The sequence below is a fragment of the Henckelia pumila genome, chromosome 3 (assembly GCF_033568475.1).
Source record: "Henckelia pumila isolate YLH828 chromosome 3, ASM3356847v2, whole genome shotgun sequence".
NCBI classification, from domain to species: domain Eukaryota; kingdom Viridiplantae; phylum Streptophyta; class Magnoliopsida; order Lamiales; family Gesneriaceae; genus Henckelia; species Henckelia pumila.
The window spans coordinates 45,345,569-45,366,256 of record NC_133122.1 but is presented as its reverse complement, the minus strand read 5'-3'; the positions used below and the strand labels follow the sequence as shown (position 1 = coordinate 45,366,256).

At 33.3% G+C, this 20,688-nt stretch overlaps 3 protein-coding genes across 4 annotated transcripts; all 3 read right to left on the bottom strand.

Annotated features, from left to right (window-relative positions):
- Nucleotides 1-3,536: 3,536 nt before the first annotated feature.
- LOC140892156 (mitotic-spindle organizing protein 1A-like) lies at nt 3,537-5,355 on the bottom strand. Of its 2 annotated transcripts, XM_073300923.1 has the most exons (5): nt 5,248-5,355; nt 4,577-4,682; nt 4,443-4,497; nt 3,725-3,941; nt 3,537-3,574 (listed from the first exon to the last, which is right to left on the bottom strand). In XM_073300923.1, the coding sequence occupies exons 2-4, from the start codon at nt 4,618-4,620 to the stop codon at nt 3,738-3,740; spliced, it is 303 nt and encodes a 100-aa protein (XP_073157024.1). In that variant the 5' UTR covers nt 4,621-4,682; nt 5,248-5,355; the 3' UTR covers nt 3,537-3,574; nt 3,725-3,737. The 2 variants fall into 2 exon arrangements, with proteins under 2 accessions (XP_073157024.1, XP_073157023.1); XM_073300922.1 differs by having other exon boundaries at nt 3,537-3,941.
- Nucleotides 5,356-6,356: 1,001 nt separating this feature from the next.
- On the bottom strand, nt 6,357-14,154 carry LOC140890918 (uncharacterized). Its single transcript, XM_073299077.1, has 11 exons — nt 14,012-14,154; nt 13,832-13,899; nt 13,180-13,261; nt 12,884-12,967; nt 11,801-11,840; nt 11,288-11,333; nt 10,296-10,354; nt 8,819-8,886; nt 7,761-7,844; nt 7,585-7,649; nt 6,357-6,708 (listed from the first exon to the last, which is right to left on the bottom strand). Exons 1-11 carry the CDS (start codon nt 14,065-14,067, stop codon nt 6,623-6,625), a joined length of 738 nt encoding a protein of 245 aa, XP_073155178.1. The 5' UTR covers nt 14,068-14,154; the 3' UTR covers nt 6,357-6,622.
- Nucleotides 14,155-19,092: 4,938 nt separating this feature from the next.
- Nucleotides 19,093-20,250, bottom strand: LOC140888630 (uncharacterized). The gene has a single exon (XM_073296327.1). The coding sequence runs from the start codon at nt 20,248-20,250 to the stop codon at nt 19,093-19,095; it is 1,158 nt and encodes a 385-aa protein (XP_073152428.1).
- Between the last annotated feature and the right edge of the window lie 438 nt (nt 20,251-20,688).

Below are 20,688 nucleotides of genomic sequence, written 5' to 3'. Positions count from 1 at the left end.
TAGTTAGTTACTCTTACATTAAGCTTCATTGCATTATATCATATATATTGCTTGTTTACCAATATTAATTAATTTACGTGGACCAATTTTCATACAAACGATATATATTATTTTAATGACACAACTTGTCGATTAATAAATATATGTATTTAGAGCGTCATTTATTAATTAAGAACCATTTAAGGTTCTTGAGAAATGGTTTTAATAATCGATGTTTTAATTTGTGCATGATTTTTTTCAAATATAATTAAATTTTGTTCCCGTTAGTGCGGGTATATATATATATATTTTGTGAGTGATTAATATAATTATTATGGGCGTATTGATACAAAATTAGGCCAATTATGTGACACTTGTTAATTAGAATAACATGATGATTAGTTTACTCAGAGGGTTAATTAATTAATTAGTGGTTAATGCATAATTGGTGTTTTGAGGGTACAAGAAAACCATCGAAAAAGGCGTTCACCAATCTTGGGCTTTTGATTTGTTAGATTTTTTATTTTATTTTATTTTTTGATAATATTTTGTGGATTAAAATCGATATATTAATGGTGAAAGAATTCACACCAAATTATTTTGACATGTATACTTTTATATAAAAACTGGCTCCTATGAAAGTTTTTCGATCACGGGTTTATTTTATTAAACCGATCCGCCTCGATTTATGAAAAATATTTGATTTTATCATAAATATTGATCACGTCGACTCATCTCACATACAAAAGCCGTGAGATTGTCTCAAAAGTCAAACCTACTTATAGGATTTTTTGTATAAATATAACGTATTAAAAAGAAAACTTAGGGGACAATTAAATATCGAAGGAAAAATATATCTTGTATACAATTTTCAATTTACATTTATTTGATTTTTACCTTTTGACTTAATTTGTTTAGTAAAATTCTAATCTCACCAAAGTCAATTTCTTCCACATATTCAATTAGTTTCCACTTGTTTCAAATGTTTATGGACCAATTAAGTTTGATTTTCTTCCGGTCAACTTTCTTCATACGATCTTTATCTTGAAATTGGCCAAACATATGAAGAAAGTCATTAAGAGAACACTCGAGGAATAAAATAAATACCAAACTATAAATTTTAAACAACCAATTAATTTTATTTTTTTAATAGTATAATAGTGAAAATAAAATGAAATAGAGCAGAGAGATTATTAATTAATTTTAAAAAAAAATTGTGAGAGATACGGAGACGTTTTCATCACATTTGTCCAATAATATTATTGGATTATGTGAGTCTTTCCTTATAATCATCACGAGAGTCCATTTTATGTGTGTTTTTTTTATCCATGATAAAAATATCCCTTGACGGCCAAAATACTCGTTCTAGAACACATACAAAGATCTCATGCTTTATTAACTAAGTTTAAATTTCATGTGGATGCAAATTACGAAATTAGAAAAAATGTTAGGTGATTTGCACACGAAAAATACTAAATATTAATTTTGTATGACAGAGAATTTGGGACAGTGGAGAATTAAATAGAAATTATTTTACGTATGTGTTTTAATGTTTGACATAATATGTCAACGATTGATTGAGTGGAGTTGGGGGAAATTAGCTATATTACAAGTAATTGGTTATTTTGCTCACTTTATGTGGAAAATTTAAGAGAAAAATTGAATTTGTGGCAAGCGAATGAAATTCAACAAGGGCAAACCTAAATAGTGGAATCTCGTCCACTTATATTTGTTTATTTAAAAAATTATGTTTTTTAAAGTTTAGTAATTAGTAATTTATTATTACCATTGACCTTGCCATATTTGCACATGCTTATTTGATGTGGCCTATGTTTTCTCAAATTATATTACTGTTTATTCTTGTTAGAATCTTCCATAACCCGCTGATTTGTTTCAGAAACCTTATATACTCTATATAATATCAAAATCACAAAAAATAAATTTAAAACGGTTTCACAAGTTAATTTTGTGAAATGACTATTTTATTTGTATTAATTTTTATTTATGTTAATCTTATATGGTTTCACAAAAATCTTACTTTTTATGTCAAAAGTATTACTATGAAACTTACTCATATCAAATATTTTAAAAACTAATGTAGTACTCCGAACATGCATTATCAAAAGCCTTTATAAACTCTCTCAAAAAAAAAAAAAACTTTTTATTAAGCTTGAAATTTAATTGTTATTTTTGTGCATCGGTTTTAGTTCTTACAGAAAATTTTTATTTAAATATATTACTCCAACTAATATTCATGTGCCGCAGTAATTAATACGCAGCATTATTTGTCATCAATATTTAATTATTGGTCGTTACTCGTTTGGACAAAAAGCATTTTAATTTGGCATTTTGCTGGTAAGCCGTGGTCTGTGGTTTATAATTTGGCTTGGTCGTTTCCACTATATTGGAATTAAGGATTGAGTTTAAATACATAAGTTGTACTTTAAAAAAAACACTTAAAAAATGTAGTTTTTAAAGTGTTTTATTTAAAAAGAAAAAGAAAGAGAGAGAGAGAAGAAAATTTGTATTTGGATAAATGTTAAAAAATACTTTTCTTTTTATTTCAAATAGAAGTAGAAGTATATAAACAAAAAATACAGAAATTCTAACTTTAAAAAAATATTTTTGAAGTGCTATATTAAAACTGTTTTTATAATAAAGATATATTTTTTTTTCAAAAAACACTTGTTTTGAAAAACATATATTTTTTCCTCAATCGACATTCTCCAACCAAACCACCATACATCCAATTCCAATAAGTTAGAGCAACACATTGAGAATTATACCACGAAATTAACCTTTTTAAAAAAAATTATAATGCGGGCTAATTATTATACTTTCTAATAAATCGGTATGTGAATATTGTTTAGTTTGGAGTTATATATATTTAAGTTTAGTATTCCCTCCATTTTACTTATTTAGGCAACATTTTTTTTTTCATTCATCCCAAATATATAATTTAGTTTCTATATTTAATGTTATTTCATTCTCATCTGTTCTTTTACCAATTTATCTATATTAAATTAATATCATTAACTACTAATACAAATATTTTATTCTATTAAAATCTTCATTAATAAATGAAAAATTATTTTCTAAAATTTAATTTCCCAAACAATTTCTTAATCTTAATAAAAACTTACTTGTCTATATCAATGAGACGGAATGAATGTTATATTCACAAGTCAAAGAACAAAAATATCCCAGATTGTATTCTGATTATGTTACTGAAGGTTGATAAATGTAATTAAAATAAATCAAATGTAATTAAAATAAACCGACAACGTAATTGATGATGAAGTAATAAAATCAAATTTTGGACAGAACATTCATGTAAGGCACGAAAAGTGTGGCAACTTCTTGCTGTCGTACAAAACTAGGACAATAAGGCACAATACAGAGGCAAATTTTTGTACACATTGTGAAACTTGGCAATGCTTTGGACGGTAACATCCTATTTTCCTGTGGCTTGCGGGTATAAACTTCGATCACGAATTATAACATTTGTACAAACGTGTGGATCTCAGACAGGCACCCGTTGCATAGCACAATAGACGTCACGTCACCAAACATAGATATCTCGTGTTAGGTAAATCTAAAACATAAATATGTAGTCTATTCACTTTCGATCCAGCACACGTTTACATATGATGATGCAGATGGGAACAAAGGCAAATCAACGACAAGCTTCACAAAATGTAACAAATCCAGATATTAACAGCAATAAATGATGTTGATGAGATACCAGGTCAGAGAACTCATGCAGCAGATGCAGAAGATGAAGAAGCTGTGAATTCACTGCGAAGCTCCTTAACCATGGCAGCTAATGACTCCGCATCGAGACCCATATCACAAAGTGCAATGAGAATTGAAAGAGTATGGCGATCCAGTGCAGTTTCAAGAATGTTTGACATGTGGAAAACTATATCCAGTGATTCTTTTGCAGCATCCGGATCCATTTTCTGCAAAAACATAGAATTTTCAATTTGGCAAACAGATTGGATATGGAAAAGATGAAGACTTGTTAGGAGAATGAAACCTAAGGGCTGAAGAGTAGCAGCATTCTCATAACTATCTTAAATGATGAAGTCAGCACATATATATTACGAGAAATCCAAAAACTGAGAATAAAGAAAAATGAAGAATGCAACGCAACACAATGCAATATAGAACATTAAATATCACCTCAACACATATATATATGTCATATGACTTCTAATATTGACCATCATCCAAAATAAAAAATAAGAAAGAAAAAGACTTTTCATTATCAAATCGAAACATATAACTGCCTCTCTTTTTAAAAAAAAAAAAAAAAAAAAAAAAGACATGCGAGGTCTGCTTAATAAAGAACTTTTTATAGTCAAATGCCTTTGTATCCAAACTGGCCCAAAGTATACAACATTTTCAAAAGTCCTGATAAGGTTGCACCAAATTCAAATTGAAGATATCACAATTATTACCTCCAGTTTCTCAAACCTCGCTTGTGTTCCACTTGCTCTCTGTGAAGTTAGAGCCCTGCTGATGGCATAATCACACACGTTAAGAAAGATAAAAAAATTGGCATCAGAAAACGATTATTGCCACTCATCATCACCTTTTAGCAAGATTCAAATATAGTTCAAAACATATTATGAGCATTCGACTTCTGAGCTCGATAGTAGTGTCAACATAGGAACTTTGATCTCCATCTCATCTATAACCTATTTTTGGTCAATTCCAAGTTCCAAGCACAACCAACTCTTTCAGATTTAAATAGGGAAACAATTATGCTAATGAAACACAAAAAAGTCGTAGTAAAAAATGCAATAGTAACAATCATTTTCAAAATTTAAATCCAAGGAGAGAAATCAACAACACTAATCAAAAGCAAGCAGCCATATCCCTCAGAAGTGCCTATTATCCACCTTTGCATATAATAAGGCCCCTCCACCTCTTGCAATAAGCAAGAGGGAGCTCCTAATATGCATGATTTCGGATTACTAAATGTTTCATCAACGGGATGTGCTAATGTGATAAAAATAAAGAAAATCTTAATAGCTGCAGAAGGAAGCCCACATTTAACTGATAATACAAGTGCAAGAAAACTAATACAGAAATGAAGTGAGTGAGCTTAGACCAGCTAAGATTTCAATGTCCTGTTTCCATTTCGTACAATAAGGTTACAAAAACAAAACTTGGAAGGAATGGATCTGAACCAAAAGTTAACATGAAAACATACACGCGTTATTATACACATTGAAACGCACGGGATTGAGAGAACCATACCACGGCCGCGGCAGTGGTTCGCTTTGGCGGAGGCGGAGGCGGCGGCGAGTGCAAAGAACATAAGAAATTTCAGGGTTTTGCTTGGAAATAGTACCTGCTTTTTTTAAAATGAAATATTTTTTGAAATGTTTTCCCCCAAATACTGGATTAGGATTAGCTCGATGGAAATTGCATATATCACCGTTGTGAAATATCGTGTTAGCTAATAATCTCATGTGAAATTTTTTTAAACTAATAACCCCTATAATTCTAGATTTGTAGCATACACACCCCTGGCTAAAAAATGACGAAAATACCCCTACATAAAATAAATGATAAATTAAATAGTTCATAAAGGTCAAGGGCATTTTCGTCATTTTTTAGCCAAAAGGGATGTGTATGCTACAAATCTAGAATCACAGGGGGTTATTAGCTTAAAAAATTTTCACAAGGATTATTAGCTAACACGGGATTTCATAAGAGTGATATATACAATTTCCCCTTAGCTTGGATATAAACCAACTCGGTTTGATTTGTTTAAAAAAAATTTATGTAAAATTTGGGCAGGGGCATGTTTCGGTTTGGTAAAAAAAAATAAGTTTAATTTTCAGAAAATTTTGAAAAAAATAGAATTTATTAAAAAAATCTGATTACAAATGAATATAAAATATCAAAAAAATTTAGAAACTCGATTTATTCGATTTAACATAAATTTTATAAAAATGATAGAAATCGGACAGTCACAGAATAAACTGGTTTACATAATTTTTCAAAAATAAATTTGTAAATAAATCAAATCTAATTTTCAAATTAAAGGCTTTTATTTTGGTTTGGAAGGAAAAAAAAAAAAGCCTCCTATCACTAACAATGTTTGTTGCAAAATAATAATAACTGTAAATTATATGTTATCATGAATCATAGATGGAATTTTTCATAGTAGATTCTTCATTTTCTTTCCAAGCAATGCCTTAAGTTCCACTTTCATGGTCATTGCATCAATTTCTTTGATGAACAGCTAGGCTACAAGTCTATGGCATGATATTTTACCAAATTTTTCATGTGTATATCGAAATAGCCCCGTGGGTTTTTCAAACTTAGGTAACTGTTTCAAACAAAAAATTCATTGATCAAATAAAAGTCTAAAGTTGATTAAACTACTGTGAGTAGAGCATCCGGTTCACCAGTTTAACTAGCAGTCCGATCCGTTTTAAAAACTATGAGCAGGATGAACAATAGGCTTCCAAATCACCAAAACCATGTAACAATTAACCTTTTGATCAATATAACTACTCTGAACAATATTGTACAACTTATAACCATAACGTGTTTTACGCATATTACATGCTTAATAACAGCAAAACTAACGGAAGTGGGGCGAAAATCTTGTGAGATGCCGTCAAGGAAACAGTCCCTCGAGAAACTCGTCAAAGTTATCCTCATCGTCCGTCTTCTTGGTAGTGGCTGAACTAGAACCCTTGTTTCCTAAAAGAATACAGTGAAATATTGGAATATCTTTCAACAAGTGAAAGCAAATCTTCAATGAAATCATAAGATGATAGGGGAAAGCAATAATGCTCCTCTTGCCTCCTTGAGCTTGTTAGTTGTTGTTACCACGGCAATCAGGGGCAAACCCAGCAGGGTAGCGAAAAAAAATTCGTGTATATTTCTTTCAAAAAAAATCCACGTTTCATTCCCTAATCACAGAATACTGCCTCCACCCTCAATTTCCTCCATCCACACCGACGTCAGATAGGCTCATCTTGAAAAAATACTATTGATTTATATGCCTGTGCTGTTTAATTTACAAATAGTTCTGATAAATTAAGCCGTCTGCTCATCGTTGCAACTCAAGCCTTCACAGATCAAGAAAGGCAAGCCCTTCAACAAGTTCAAAATTTCTGAAGGGAATCCAAGTTCATTTGACAGTATCTACCTGTTCGAGAAACAAAGCTAGCCACCTTGTACTTTGTTAGGCCAACGATAAGAACTTTATTATCTTTCTCAAACACAACTTGTTTGGCAACGTTATAGATTTAACTTCCTTTCATTTTCATCTGGAATTGAAACTAAGTTACAACATCTTATCTCATTTCATAGTTAAAGGGATAGATTAAGATGATGGGTGAGGTGCTCGCACTCACTCCAAAACAAAAAAAATTCCAAAAAAAAAAAACATACTTCAGCTTTCCTTGAATTTCGTAGGTCTACTCTAATACTTCCTAATGCCCTACATGGTCATTTTAGTAAGCGGCTTTGCAGGAAAAAGGTGATTGTTTAATGAGACTGTATAACTGTATACCAGCTAAAGCTATAACAACCGAAAACTGAAAAGAATCTTCATATCATGCTGAGCCGTACCTTTTCTCCTGTCTTTGCTTCTTCCATGGTCAATCTCTGTATCTTCATCACTTTCAGACCTGTCCCTGAAAAGACAAAATGAATTAGTTCGAAGGCAGCAATGAGTTGTGTTTCAAATCCAGTCTTTAGTTAACGAAATATCATTGAACGAAAAATACTTCCAGCTTTCAACACACCTTTTCTTACGGTGTCTGTCATTCTCTTTTTGTCTTAATTGTTCTCTCTCTTTCAGTTTTTTATGCAGAAGCTTCTCCGAGCATCTATTTAAGACAGTCAGCTTCAGATAGAAGAACAGAGGATCAAAAAGAAAAAAATAAAATTCACACACAAATGATACAAGTACAACTATATCCAATGCAATCGTTGAAACAGTTAACAAGTGCGATCATGATTAGAATAATTGACTATACAACTCTTAACCCTCTAGATATGCACTTTCAACATCCAAATGTTTCTCAAGATAAAATAAACCTGTGAAGCTTAAACTCAAAATTCTAATCAATGCAGTTCAAGAACTTGAGGTATGCAGTCACAAAACCATTTACTCATAAATCTACACATAATCTGCCTCGTATTCGATAGCATATTTTCAAACAGAAATAAGACCATATAAATTTGAAGGGTGACGAGCAAATCAATAGGAAACAGAGCAGCAGAACAAACCTAGGTTTGTAAAGCACGCTTGAGTGGTAATAAATAAATCCACACCCGCAAATTCCATAAAAGAAATTTATACACCCAAAAAAAGCATCAATCTGTAGGATCTTTATCGGTCATTTCACTCTCCTCTGTTCACTTAATTACAATTTTATAGTCAAAACAGTTCTTCCACAAAATCAACCGAGTATTTATATTGACCAAATAGTAAGCAATTAATAATTACTTCAAATGTTTAATAATTGGTCGGGAACAAAGAAAACTTGAGACACCCAAGTTATCCACGTATTCTTAGAAAATCAGCTGCGCTACAAATGCAAATCAGATAAGAAATGCTATTCAAAAGCCAGCATGTCAATAATGAATGACTTTGAATTGTGCAAAGCCTTGATTTTTCTAAAGTTTTTTAATTCAAAAATCAAAGCAATTGGCATGACAAAGAGATGAAACTAAAAAATTTACATTCCCTAACGAATACACATAGAGCCCAAGAATGCTACAAAAAATTTGAGTGCTAACATAAATAAATGAGGGTAGATTATGCAAAATGAAGATCAGGAGGGGTATCCTCAGTCACCTCTCACAGGCTACTAATTTAACCAAGGCCTGTTTGTTTTCTCCAGCTTCAATATAAGAAAAGTTCACCTGCATATTATAGAAAGTTACCCAAAAAAAGATGAAAAAGCTCACCATCCAAAAATAACTGAATTGCATACCATCAACAAAACATATATGTCTCCATCCTCATTTAAATAGAATTCATCAAGCACACAGCAAGCACCAGCCAACAGCACTAAATTTAAGTCTTCGAAGTACATAACGAACAGTTTTCGTACAGAGATAATGAATTTGAGTAGTTGATCTTGCAAATCAAGAAACTCAAACACTATGGCCGGAAGCAGGATTTCTCAATTGCAAGATATATGATTAACTCTTCCCCTTCATTATGTAATACCTATTTTCTTCTTCTGGACAATCACTAAAGAAAAAAGTAATTATTGGCTCTCGACTTAAAAATAAATAAATAAATAATTAGTTTTTTGTATTTCTTAAAACCTTGTTCTACATAGCTTATGCTTAATTTAATTAAAATCCAAAAGTCATTGGAATGTTGATTCTGCATCAATAAAAGTGATTATGGTAAAAAAAAAAATTAGTATTAGAATTTATTTATCAAACACTACAATTTTTATTTTCAGCTTTTTACTTTTGTTTCCAAAAAATAGCAACTTTTTATTTTCCCCACTTCTAGCTTTTGCAAACACTACCTTCATCGTTGTCAAATGCATTGCTTTACGGCAAGATGCTAAAACTTTGATCATTTTCCTTTCGTTTCAATTGGAAAGAAAGCTCTTGCCAATGTGAAAGGACTCAATTGGTGTTAACAAAATATTTCAGTTGTTAAGGCAGGATATCAAGTACTTTCAGATTTCTTCATCGTTTTTTCATCTTCTAACATCACCAAAGGCCTGATCCATCAACAATGATTTGTGGCAGGTAGAGGAGTCCCTGTGGAAACCTCTCTCCTCGGTATTTCTACTACGCATTTGAAAGAAAAATAAACTTATTCTGCACTAACCTCTTACTCAGATTTTGGAAATGATGGTTCTCCTAAAGGAACAGTTTCTGTTTAGAAAAATGTTCAGAAACTTAAAAAAATATCTGTCATTTTCTTTTAAGTCAAATTATGAGAACTTGTGTAGATGTGCAATGTTGGCAGCCTGATGCATCTGGCCAACAACCACCACCTAAAAAAAACCCTCTAGCTATTGCTTCCAAGCTTCCATTGGATTTTGAATTTTGCTCACCATCTTACTAATTGTTTTGGGTTCTGCTGAAATATTTTCATTCTGAACAAAACATTCCTGAAGGAAATGGTATTTAAGTACAAACTGGCTTTCAAGTTTCAAGAATGACAAGCTTGATCCAATATTGACGTTCACATAGCTAATGCTTAGAAGATATCACATCACCAAAGATCTCATGTATCTCACAAACAACACATACTTTCACAGCCAAAAATCAATTCAGAGGTATCAATGACAGCAACTTGCCTCATAGCTTGACAAATTATCCTTTCGATCACAATGCTTATTCCCGCATACAAACTGCCCTGATAATCAAGGGATTGAGTCAGACCTCACTCCTACTAAAGATTAGAGATACCAGATATTACAAAACCGAAAAGAGAAAAGAAAAACAACATAGAGAGAGCCAATGCACGAAGTGTGTTGAAATATGATGAAAATGGTGACATGGGAATAATTCCATTTATTCTGCATTTTTTCCATTTTTCCTCAAAATTTCTTCGCAACTAAGCATGTTTGAGAGCACACCTTAATCAGTACAAGTCAAGCATCACATAATTCAAATTGAAGAAACTGATGCAAATGCAAGGTGATGGAAATTAATTTCTCAACAAGTCCCCTTCAGCCACAATTAAAACACGGCCGCCTGGAACGTTTAACTCCAGGAACGAATCATTCATTCTAAAAAACCCAGTAAATCTGGAACAATTGTTATTGTCCACAGTATATCTGTACATTTTAATCCTTTAACACAGTCTCCGTTAAAGATACAGAAACTAACGAGTTCGCAGATAGATCTTTGAATGGTAAAAAACTTAAAGGATGTGCATGCATATATACAAATTGCCATATCAAGGCCGAATGAAAGGTAAGTTACAACCAGCTATGGCAAATTAAATAATAGAACAATTGAACATGCAGTCCTGGCAGATTGTGATGATGACCAAAGAGTTATTCAGCAAAACATCCTGTAAAGGTTAATTAGAATGATAAATATAACAAAGAGATGATTTTAAAATATGATTTGGCCACCTGAATCACCAAAACAAAATCCATGTTTCCAGAATGATAAGATAAGAGAACATAACAGAAGAGCATCGTAGACGAAGAATAATGCAACAGGAATCATCCATAAGTTTGCAAGTATAACAATAAAAATATAATAGTACTCATGAAAGCAAAGCCGTTCAAACTAAAAAAGTAGAGAAGAAAAATAGCTCTTCGAGAGAGGATTGTACCTTTCCCAGATATTACTTCCTTTTCAGACCTCCATCTTAGACCAATCTAAAGAGAGATCAAGATATAACTCAGGAAAAATCTTCTTAACAGGAATAAATTAAGCAAAAAATGAAGAATTCTACAAGGGAGTCATTTCAGCAAGAGTGCAATCATCAAACTCCCTCTTGTTTAAAAAAAGATCACCTTCTGAGATGAGGTTTGTAATACAAAACCACAGCACATAAATTTTGGTGCAAAAAGGATCAATTCATAAGTATTCCAAGCCACAACTGAGAGTTCTACAAGGAACCAAAATTTGATCCATAAGATGGTTGGCGCATGATATTTTACTCAGCTAATTTACCATATTTGAAGAGGCTTTACTGCAACTGTTTCTGGTCAGGGTTGAGTTCATGCATTCTCGGTTAATCAGAAGTATTTAGATGAAAAGAAAAATAAATTAAATGTGGATGACAGAAAACAACTAAAAAAAATTATATGCAGAAAATTAATGCTGTAATACATATCCATACCTTACCAGTCTTGTAATGAGACATGTCAGCTATGCAGTATCTTCAATGAGTTAAAAGAAATATACCATCGGATAAAATATCACCAACAAAATGTCACAGGACAGAAGCAAATTAGTATTTAAAACACCAATAGTAGATATTTGTATTAAAAGGCATTGAAAATGAAACAGCCAAAGGTGTACGACCTAAAAGTTCTGTAGACAAATAAAGCTACTTTCAAAAAGAGATGCAACTGTTATTCCAGAAACAGCTTACATCCAATTCTATGACATCTAATATCATGAAACTTTACATGACTGCTTTAAACAGCCAAAGCCATTTTTTCTTATGTTTCTCTGTCTCCTTATGGCAAAACAAGGAGAAGAATTGGCATTATAGTTTTAACTTGCAATGTATGGTTGCATCACACAGTCCACTTTGTTGAAGGATACAAGACAAATGGGTGTTTGTTAGGGAAAAGGGGTTCATCTATGTTGCTCAAGCGCTTCAGTTATCGGGTATAGATACATGCAACATAAAACTTATGCAACATAACCTTTCCAAAACAAATTTTACCCACTAATCTTTTGAGCAGAATTCATGACCAAAATAAGCTCATGAATCTTGTCACGTATTCTCTCTAACTACTTTCTATTATTCTTTGATTTTGCATGAAATTCTGTTGAAAACAAAGAAATTATTTCAAGCATCCAAAGCTTAGCCGATCACAATTGAGAATGGTATCTCCCCTCAAATGTCAGGAACTTTGCGTTAGAATCAATATGGCATTTCCCATTTTGAATACCACCCCAACTTCCTCACCATTCCCGTAAAAAATGTTTTGCAAACAAACAGGCAGAAAAATATCTTTGCAAAGCAAAACTAACTTTGTTGATCACTAAAAAAACACATTTAATGTCTCCAAGAGTTGCTATTTCAAATAAATTCCAGCTAACCGATCAAATAATTTCTCATTGCTCACCCACAACAATGACGTGATTATTTACAGCATAATTAGTGATAAAAAAACAAGCACATTCAGCAAAAATCCAAAGATTTGGTTATGATGCAAGAAAGTGGTACAGATGATGAATCAAAGGATACTCCTTGAAGAGCTTGTCATAGTAGCGCTTCACTAGCCTTTGCTCCCAAGAAGGATTCGTGTCATCTTCTTCAGTCCTTATGAACCTTTTGGAAAATAATTAGACAAAATGCTTAGGAAGCCATTGGTTTAGCAAATCATTTGAGGCAAATAGTTCTTCATGCAGGGTATGGTACATCACAAGTCATATAATTAGAAATATAATTATATTATCAGAAATAGTGTATAAACAATTAGCTGCATTTGAGAAGTATTTCCCTTGCTATAAACAAATAACTGCATTCGAAAAGTTACACACCGATATCCTTCTCTTAGAGTGTCTAGATCAGTTTTAACTGGCAACTTTTCTGGTACAGATATCTGTTTCCCATAGTAACCAACTGCAAAGAAACACAACCTTACAGTGAACACATCGATCCCAAATTAAATTCCTGAAAATCCAGAAACATTGAAAATATACCAAACATTACCTTGGTATTTTTTAGCTTTCAAATAAGACTAGAGTTTATGTCACTCTGTTATCCTATAAATGTATGTTTATCATTTACTGGCTTTGCAAATAATTGTCATTTTCGTTTGAGGGGGAAAAAAAAGAAGCATTGACCCAATCAGAATTGAAAAGCTAATTAAACTCTTCACGGGGTCAATTTTCATAGCATGTAAGGTGAAGTTAATTAACTTCCAGGTCCGTAAATAGTTTTGCTTAGCTTTTACTATGACCTAAAGGATTATGGCGAATAACAGCTGGGAATCTACATTTACGAAACCCTTGCAGCAAATTCATGAAACAAAACTACTGCGTCAGAGGTAGAGTTATTAAAACACATTCAATCTGAAGCGTTTCAAATGCAATCTATGAATGCAATAGGGAATCAATGACTCTATTGAAAACGTGTATTTGATTCTGTTTTCACTTACAAAAGAACTCTAATTATCAAAGCAAAACTAACCATAGTCATCCACAAATTTCTTGTGGCGATCGTAGGCATTGAGGCCTCGGATATGATCTTGATACTGCCTGTTAATCAGAGCCAAATCAAAAAAAACAAATTTTTAGCTTGTTCAACAAATGTTTATTAAAAAAATCAAATATTTAGTAAATAATAATTATATAGAGAATATGGACTCACTGTTTTCGAGCTTCTTTGTCGAAGATTGCTTGCTTGAGAGAGCCAAACGAAGCCATTGATTTGTGTACTCTAGCGAATCATCGTAATAACAAACCTAAAGGAAACGAAGATCAAAATTTGGTCTTCTTTATGCGACTGCTGAAGTTATCATCTTTTGGTTTTTAATAAATAATTTCAATTAACTTTGATGAAGTCTATATATATATATATTTAAGGAATTTTTAATTATTCAACCATGTTTCTCCATTTGATCCACGATCACTAAAGCCAGTAATGGGTTTTAGTAATACAAAAAAACAAAAACCACTAAAACTCGCGGACCAAATGAGGAAACATGGTTGGGCAACTGCAAATTCCTCTATATATATATATATATATATATATATAGAGGAATTTGCAGGTGCCCAACCATGTTTCACCACTTGGCCCGCGACCACTAAAACCCGGTAGTGGGTTTTACTGATGCAAAAAAAAAAAAAAAAAAAACCACTAGAACCTACTATCGGGTTTTAGTGGTCGCGGATCAAGTGGGAAAACATGGTTGAGCAGCTGAGCATTCCTCTATATATATATATATATAGAGTTTTTTTATGGTGTCCAACACTATATGCCCACCATGTATATATATATATATATATATATATATATATATATATATATAGAGAGTTTTGCTATCCTGCCCACCCACCGTGCCCACCTAATGTGCCCACCATGAGGTGACACTCAACTATTGGACGCACAATTCATCACATCCAATAGTTGAGTGCCACCTCATGGTGGGCACATTAAGTGGGCACGGTGAGTGGGCATGATAGCAAAATTGTATATTATATATATATATATATATATATATATATAGTTTCTTTCAAATGCCCACCTACCATGCCCACCAATGATGTGGCACTATTCTATTGGATGTGATAATCACATCTTTATCACATCCAATAGAATAGTGCCACATCATTGGTGGGTATGGTGGTGGGCACTTGAAAGAAAATATATATATATATATATATATATATATATATATTAAACATGCATAAATAGTTTATGTCATCTTTCAATTTTATTATATATACAAGATAACCTTTAATTAACCATCTTAATTAATTGGTGAAGTTTTTTCGATTGGTCACAGGTTCGATTTTCGCTGATTGCGAATTTATTTAGGTAGATTTAAGTAGTTTTTTTGCCCAAAATAACCAAGTCTCGGATCAATGCTCAAGTCTCGTCGGTTGTGCGGCCAATTTCATTACATTGTTGTAATTGATCTCTTATAATCTTGTACTTGTGCGCTAAAAAAAAAATTGATTGGTGAAGTTTGAGATGAAATTATGATTATATCCTAATTTAATTATCAACAAAACCAAAATTATTAGACAAATTAGTCATTTTATACAATCTTTTTTTTTCAGTCATTAGATTTATTTTATTTATCAAAATGACATTCGCTATCTTTGTTTGTATTTTAAATTTTTTATATTAGATATTTATTATTCTTGAACTTTTGAATATCCAATTAATCATGTGAGTTCTAAAAATAACATGAAAATTAATTAACATAAAAAAAATTATGTATATATATGCATCGCGTGCAAAGAGCGCTAGTATTAAAAGATAATAAAATTGTAGTTATTGGAATAAAAAAACGGTATTTTCGTCTATCTATTAAAATTGATCGAAATTAGTTATTTTTAAGGGATTGATATATTAGTATATACTAGGTATGAGCACCTCAATGTTTGAGGTGTTTACCCAGGTCTGAACTTAAAATATCGATATCAAGAATGTTAAAGCTTTGAAATAGTAAAAAGAAAATGAAGGGTCAAAAAGAATATTCCCACGGACAACCCTATTTTGATAAATTTGAAAGGGCAAGGACACTTATAATCATATATAATATGCTGCAGTAAGTAATTAGTTTTTCTAACATGTTCAAACAGGGAGATATTTTGTTTACCATAAAAAGTGTTGACCAAGTCTCATCACCAAAATCACAGGCACTTTGTGGACATTTTCTGTCAAGTACGGAGTTTCATAATGAAAAAACTCTTCTCATAATTTAAGCAGCAGAAGTCGGCGCTTGTATGCAGAACAAAATCGTATTTTTTTCAGAGAGAATAATTTGAGAAACTTTTTAATTAGTTTAAAGATAGAGTTGTTTACTCTTCATTCACAACAACGAACTATTGCAAATTTCTTTTGGTTTTTGAACAATGCTTGGTGGACACACATGTATAACACCACAAGCAAGTCTGGATTACTACAATTGGTTTGTGAACTCCCCCATGTTCTACACAAACATATTATTAAATTGGATGGATAAATTCAAAATTGCATGTGGTGTTTGTTTTTGTTTTAAATAAGAATGCTTGAAGAAACTGACATGATTATGCTCCCGCTGCAGCTGTTAATATTTTTTTCATTTAATAGAACATTGGTTTAAATTTTCAAGTTTACCACCTCCTGTTGCAATTAAAGTTTAAGGGAATTTGCTTCTTTGAACGTACAAAAGAGGGATATGCCAATTTGGTGCATTTATTTCTCTTTTTGTTTTTGAAAATATAAAACTAAATTACAATATATGCAGAAATTTAACACAAGCAATATCCATGCAAGAAGTTTAAGATCGGGAAGCATACATCAACACATTTATTACAATGAAGCAAGCCAAAATGAAACTAACAGGTAACTCAAGCTGATTTGGTAACGTAAGAACATTCCTTGTACGATATTGTTGAAGTTGAAGATCGGGCAGCACACATCAACACATTTATTACAATGAAGCAAGCCAAAATGAAACTAAGAGGTAACTCAAACTGATTTGGCAACGTAAGAACATTCCTTGTACATCATACTCGTGGGATATCGCAAGCGGAGTTTCATTTGAAACAGACATGTGTTCAGACCAGAGCTCTAAGTTAACGGTTCTTATCTCCCAGTGGACCAGACATTTGTGTACTTGGTATATGTTGAACCGCTTTCGTAGTGCCGTGCCAAGACATTTATCAACAAGCATACATTTGCCTAAGGAAAACACATGACCAAGGTAGTCTAAAGTATAATGAAATATCAAAAACAATTTGGAAGGAATAAATCGATATTGTTTCAAAACCATGTTTGGTCCACCTTGATTTTTAGGCATGCTGCAGTGCTGCTGTTAGTCAGAATGGAGGAAAATATATACGAGATCAGATAGAATCTTACCATTTTGCCAGAAATCGCCTTCAAAGTACTGCTCACTGGCTTCTGGCTAGATTTTGTTGTTCGACCCATCAATGGCAGTGAATGAAACGTATGATTCGGTGGGGGGTGTGGCAAATTGAAACGTTGGGTGCACCCACAAGCACAGAAGCCTGAGAAAATAGAAAATATGCTATTTATAAATGCTCAGAGATGAATTATGCAACGAAAAAACAATAATATAAAAGGAGAAGAAACAAAGAAATATGCTACTTGTCACGCCCCGAGACCGAGACGTGTCACCGGCGTTGTTTCAAATTTACAAAAAAATTGTAAAACAACCAGCCTCGTAGTACAGTATAAACCAAACCAGTCTACTATCATAAATAAACTTCAAAACATTGTCTTTACAACTCGATAAATCCAAAATAACGAAACAAATGCGGAAGCGTCTAAAAACTAAATAACAAAAACTTTAAATGCAACAACTCAAAATTTAATCCTCCAGCTCTATCTTTCACCAACCCCAAAACATATCTTGTTCACGATTCTCTAACTCATCATCTTCATCATCTGGGAGGGAAAAGTAAGGGGATGAGTGTTTTGGGAAACACTCAGCAAGTGGGGGCCGTTCGAGACATATACCAAATATATGCATAACATAAAATCATAATCGTGAACATGAACATGAACATAACTCAATACTTGGGCCATCGGGCCATAACATCATCATGATAAATAACTTTCAACACATGAACATAAGCACTAAAATTCATCTCTTTTCCATGATTTACTGTCTCCTATATGTTAATCCTCTAAGGAGCGAGGCCATGTCCAATATGTTAATCCTCTATGGAGTGAGGCCATACAACGGTTACAATCCCACCGTATAAGGGTCATATCATTATCATATCCATTCGAATCATAACAGTGCTTGACAACATGCATGACATAACATGAACCAACATGACACGAACAAAAGACACATGCTCGAACGAATTTCGAAAACCAAAATACCATGACTCATCAATAAATATTTTTAAAATCACATCAAAATATACATACAAAAGCCCACTTACCGTAAATGTGTACAGAAATCAATAACCTTGCAAAGCCTGGACCAAAACTTCAATGGAAATTCGAAAGTACTTCTCGAAACACACTAATCCGTGAACCAATCAAAGCAAGCCTCTTCTTTAATCTATTCTCAATTCACGAATCTTCTCTGACAATCCTTTAAACAAATTCCTATGCCACTCACGTGAGGATTGAACAACTCCTTTTTAATATTGACAGAAGGCTTCGAAAAATAGTACAGAAAAGGAACTAAATTGTGGACGGAAATATGGATCAAAGTTGCAGCCTCTACACACGAAAATATGGAAGAGACTGACAAATCCTAAGGTTGCTAATCTGCTCGAAAGTAAGGAGAGAAAATAGAGACGATTTAGGTGTGATTATTCCACAAGCACTGCTCCTCTATTTATAGGCACCAAAGAAATTTGAGATTGACTAGGATTATGACTTTCAAATTTTGAATAGAAATATATCTCCCAAGATTTGACTACATCTTGATCTTGATCATCTATCTCAATAATATTTGTAAACTAATTATCAAGATACCCAAAATTTTTATTCTATCTCCAAAAATATCTCGATGACATAAAATATACTAATACAAAATATCATAAATTAACTATTATCACAAATAAATAATTAAACAATAAAAGATCTTAAACATAATTTAGAAAAATTACGGTTTTCACATTCTCCCCACCTAAAAAAAAGTTTCGTCCTCGAAACTTTGATTAACTTACTAGTAAGGGTCGCTAAGCTAAATGGTTTGATCGGTTACTCAGGTATAAGCTCTAACATCTTACGAACCTCTTAGATGTAAACTAATGGGTGGCGCCAAAATCGAACGAAACAGATAAAGAAACATTGTTGATTAGAATGGTACCTTCCACGACTTTGTTCGTACCTCTCGCGTTGTCTTGAGTAATGGCATAGACACGAGCATTGGGTTTATTTTCCTTTGATTGGCCTTGAGTAGTAGTAGTAGCATTTGGTCCTGTCTTTGCCTTCATGGGTTCGGGACATTGAGCAATTCGGTGTCCCATTTTTCCACAATTGAAACAGGCACCAGTGTTCCGACGGCATTCCCCTTCATGTCGAAGGTGGCAGGTGGGGCATAGCTTGATCTGTGGACGGTTTGGAGCAGAATAAGTCTCCTGGAACGATTCACCAGACTGGTTTGGACGCTTGGACACTTGCCCGTTCGGAGAAGATTGGCTCGTCAGAGGTCGTTTGTTGTGGAAGTCATTCTCACGGCGCTTGATATCCGATTCAGCTCGGATGGCCGCTCCCATCAAGTCTGCAAAGTTGGCAGGTTGATAAACCGCTAATGCAAACTGGATTCGGCTGCTCAACCCCTTCTTGAACCGGTGCAACTTTAGCTCATCATCTCCCATAATCGTTGGGGCGTAAGACCCGAGCTCATTGAACTTGGAGGTGTATTCCACCACTGTCATGTCTGGAGCTTGCGTGAGATTTTCAAATTCGCTCAGCTTCTGTATACGAACCTCCGCTGGAAAGTACTGCTTCAAAAACGCAGTACTGAACTGTTGCCATGTGGCTGGTCCCGCAGCTAACATAGCAGGTGAAACGGCTTCCCACCATTTCCTTGCTTTGTCCTCCAGAAAAGGAATTGTCACCTCTACTTTAAGTGCTTCAGGGACTTCAAGTAGACAAAGTTGGTCCTCCATCTTCTTCATCCAATTTCGTCCCACCTCTGGGTCAGCATCTCCCTTGAACATTTCAGTTCGGTTCTTACGGAGCGATTCATAATGGAATTTGACTCCATTCTGAGCAGGTGGAGGAGGTGGCGGATTGCCATTGCCGTTTTCGTTGCCGTTAGTATTTCCCATCCCTTGGAGGGTCATCGCCACTATTGCTGCGATAGCCGCAAGGTCTTCTCTGCTAAGACTGATTCCTGGAGGTGGATTTGCATTATCCCCACGATTGTTGTTGCGTGTTCTTGGGGGTTCTCCGGCCATTTCCTACAGTAAAGGAGTTCTAAGAATTTGTCGAAACAAGATACTTTAAGAAGAAGGAAATAGCAGAATAAATGAATCAATAAATATTCCAAATGAATAAAAGTTATTTTATTGATTCCCAAAATGTCATGAAGGTGAACGAAACAAAACAAGCTAAGTCTCAAAAATACCAAGATATCCAAACCATGCTGAATAAAAATCAACACAATGCTGAATAAAAGAACTAATCTAGGTAGTAGCTCTAGTGATAGTCATCTTCCAAAAATGAAGAAGAACGAATTACGATCAGAATTTAAACTGATGAACAATTTATAATATGTTACTCGGGCAGTATTGATATCAAGCGAAATTTTCGGGCAAATTTTCCAAAAATGGAAAATTTTGAGATTTCTTTCTGGGAAGAAACTACAAGTCGAGGGTGTCGTGGGACAATTCACG

What these genes read in the sequence shown, in the direction of transcription:
- LOC140892156 (XM_073300922.1), bottom strand. Translation starts at nt 4,620, where the DNA reads ATGCTCATAATATGTTTTGAACTATATTTGAATCTTGCTAAAAG. An exon ending in TATTTGAATCTTGCTAAAAG is followed by an intron (nt 4,498 to 4,576) that starts GTGATGATGAGT and finishes TGCCATCAGCAG; the next exon opens with GGCTCTAACTTCACAGAGAG. An exon ending in CGAGGTTTGAGAAACTGGAG is followed by an intron (nt 3,942 to 4,442) that starts GTAATAATTGTG and finishes ATGTTTTTGCAG; the next exon opens with AAAATGGATCCGGATGCTGC.
- LOC140890918 (XM_073299077.1), bottom strand. Translation starts at nt 14,067, where the DNA reads ATGGCTTCGTTTGGCTCTCTCAAGCAAGCAATCTTCGACAAAGAAGCT. An exon ending in CTCATTACAAGACTGGTAAG is followed by an intron (nt 11,334 to 11,800) that starts GTATGGATATGT and finishes ATCTCTCTTTAG; the next exon opens with ATTGGTCTAAGATGGAGGTC. An exon ending in GACAGACACCGTAAGAAAAG is followed by an intron (nt 7,650 to 7,760) that starts GTGTGTTGAAAG and finishes TTGTCTTTTCAG; the next exon opens with GGACAGGTCTGAAAGTGATG.
- LOC140888630 (XM_073296327.1), bottom strand. Translation starts at nt 20,250, where the DNA reads ATGGCCGGAGAACCCCCAAGAACACGCAACAACAATCGTGGGGATAAT.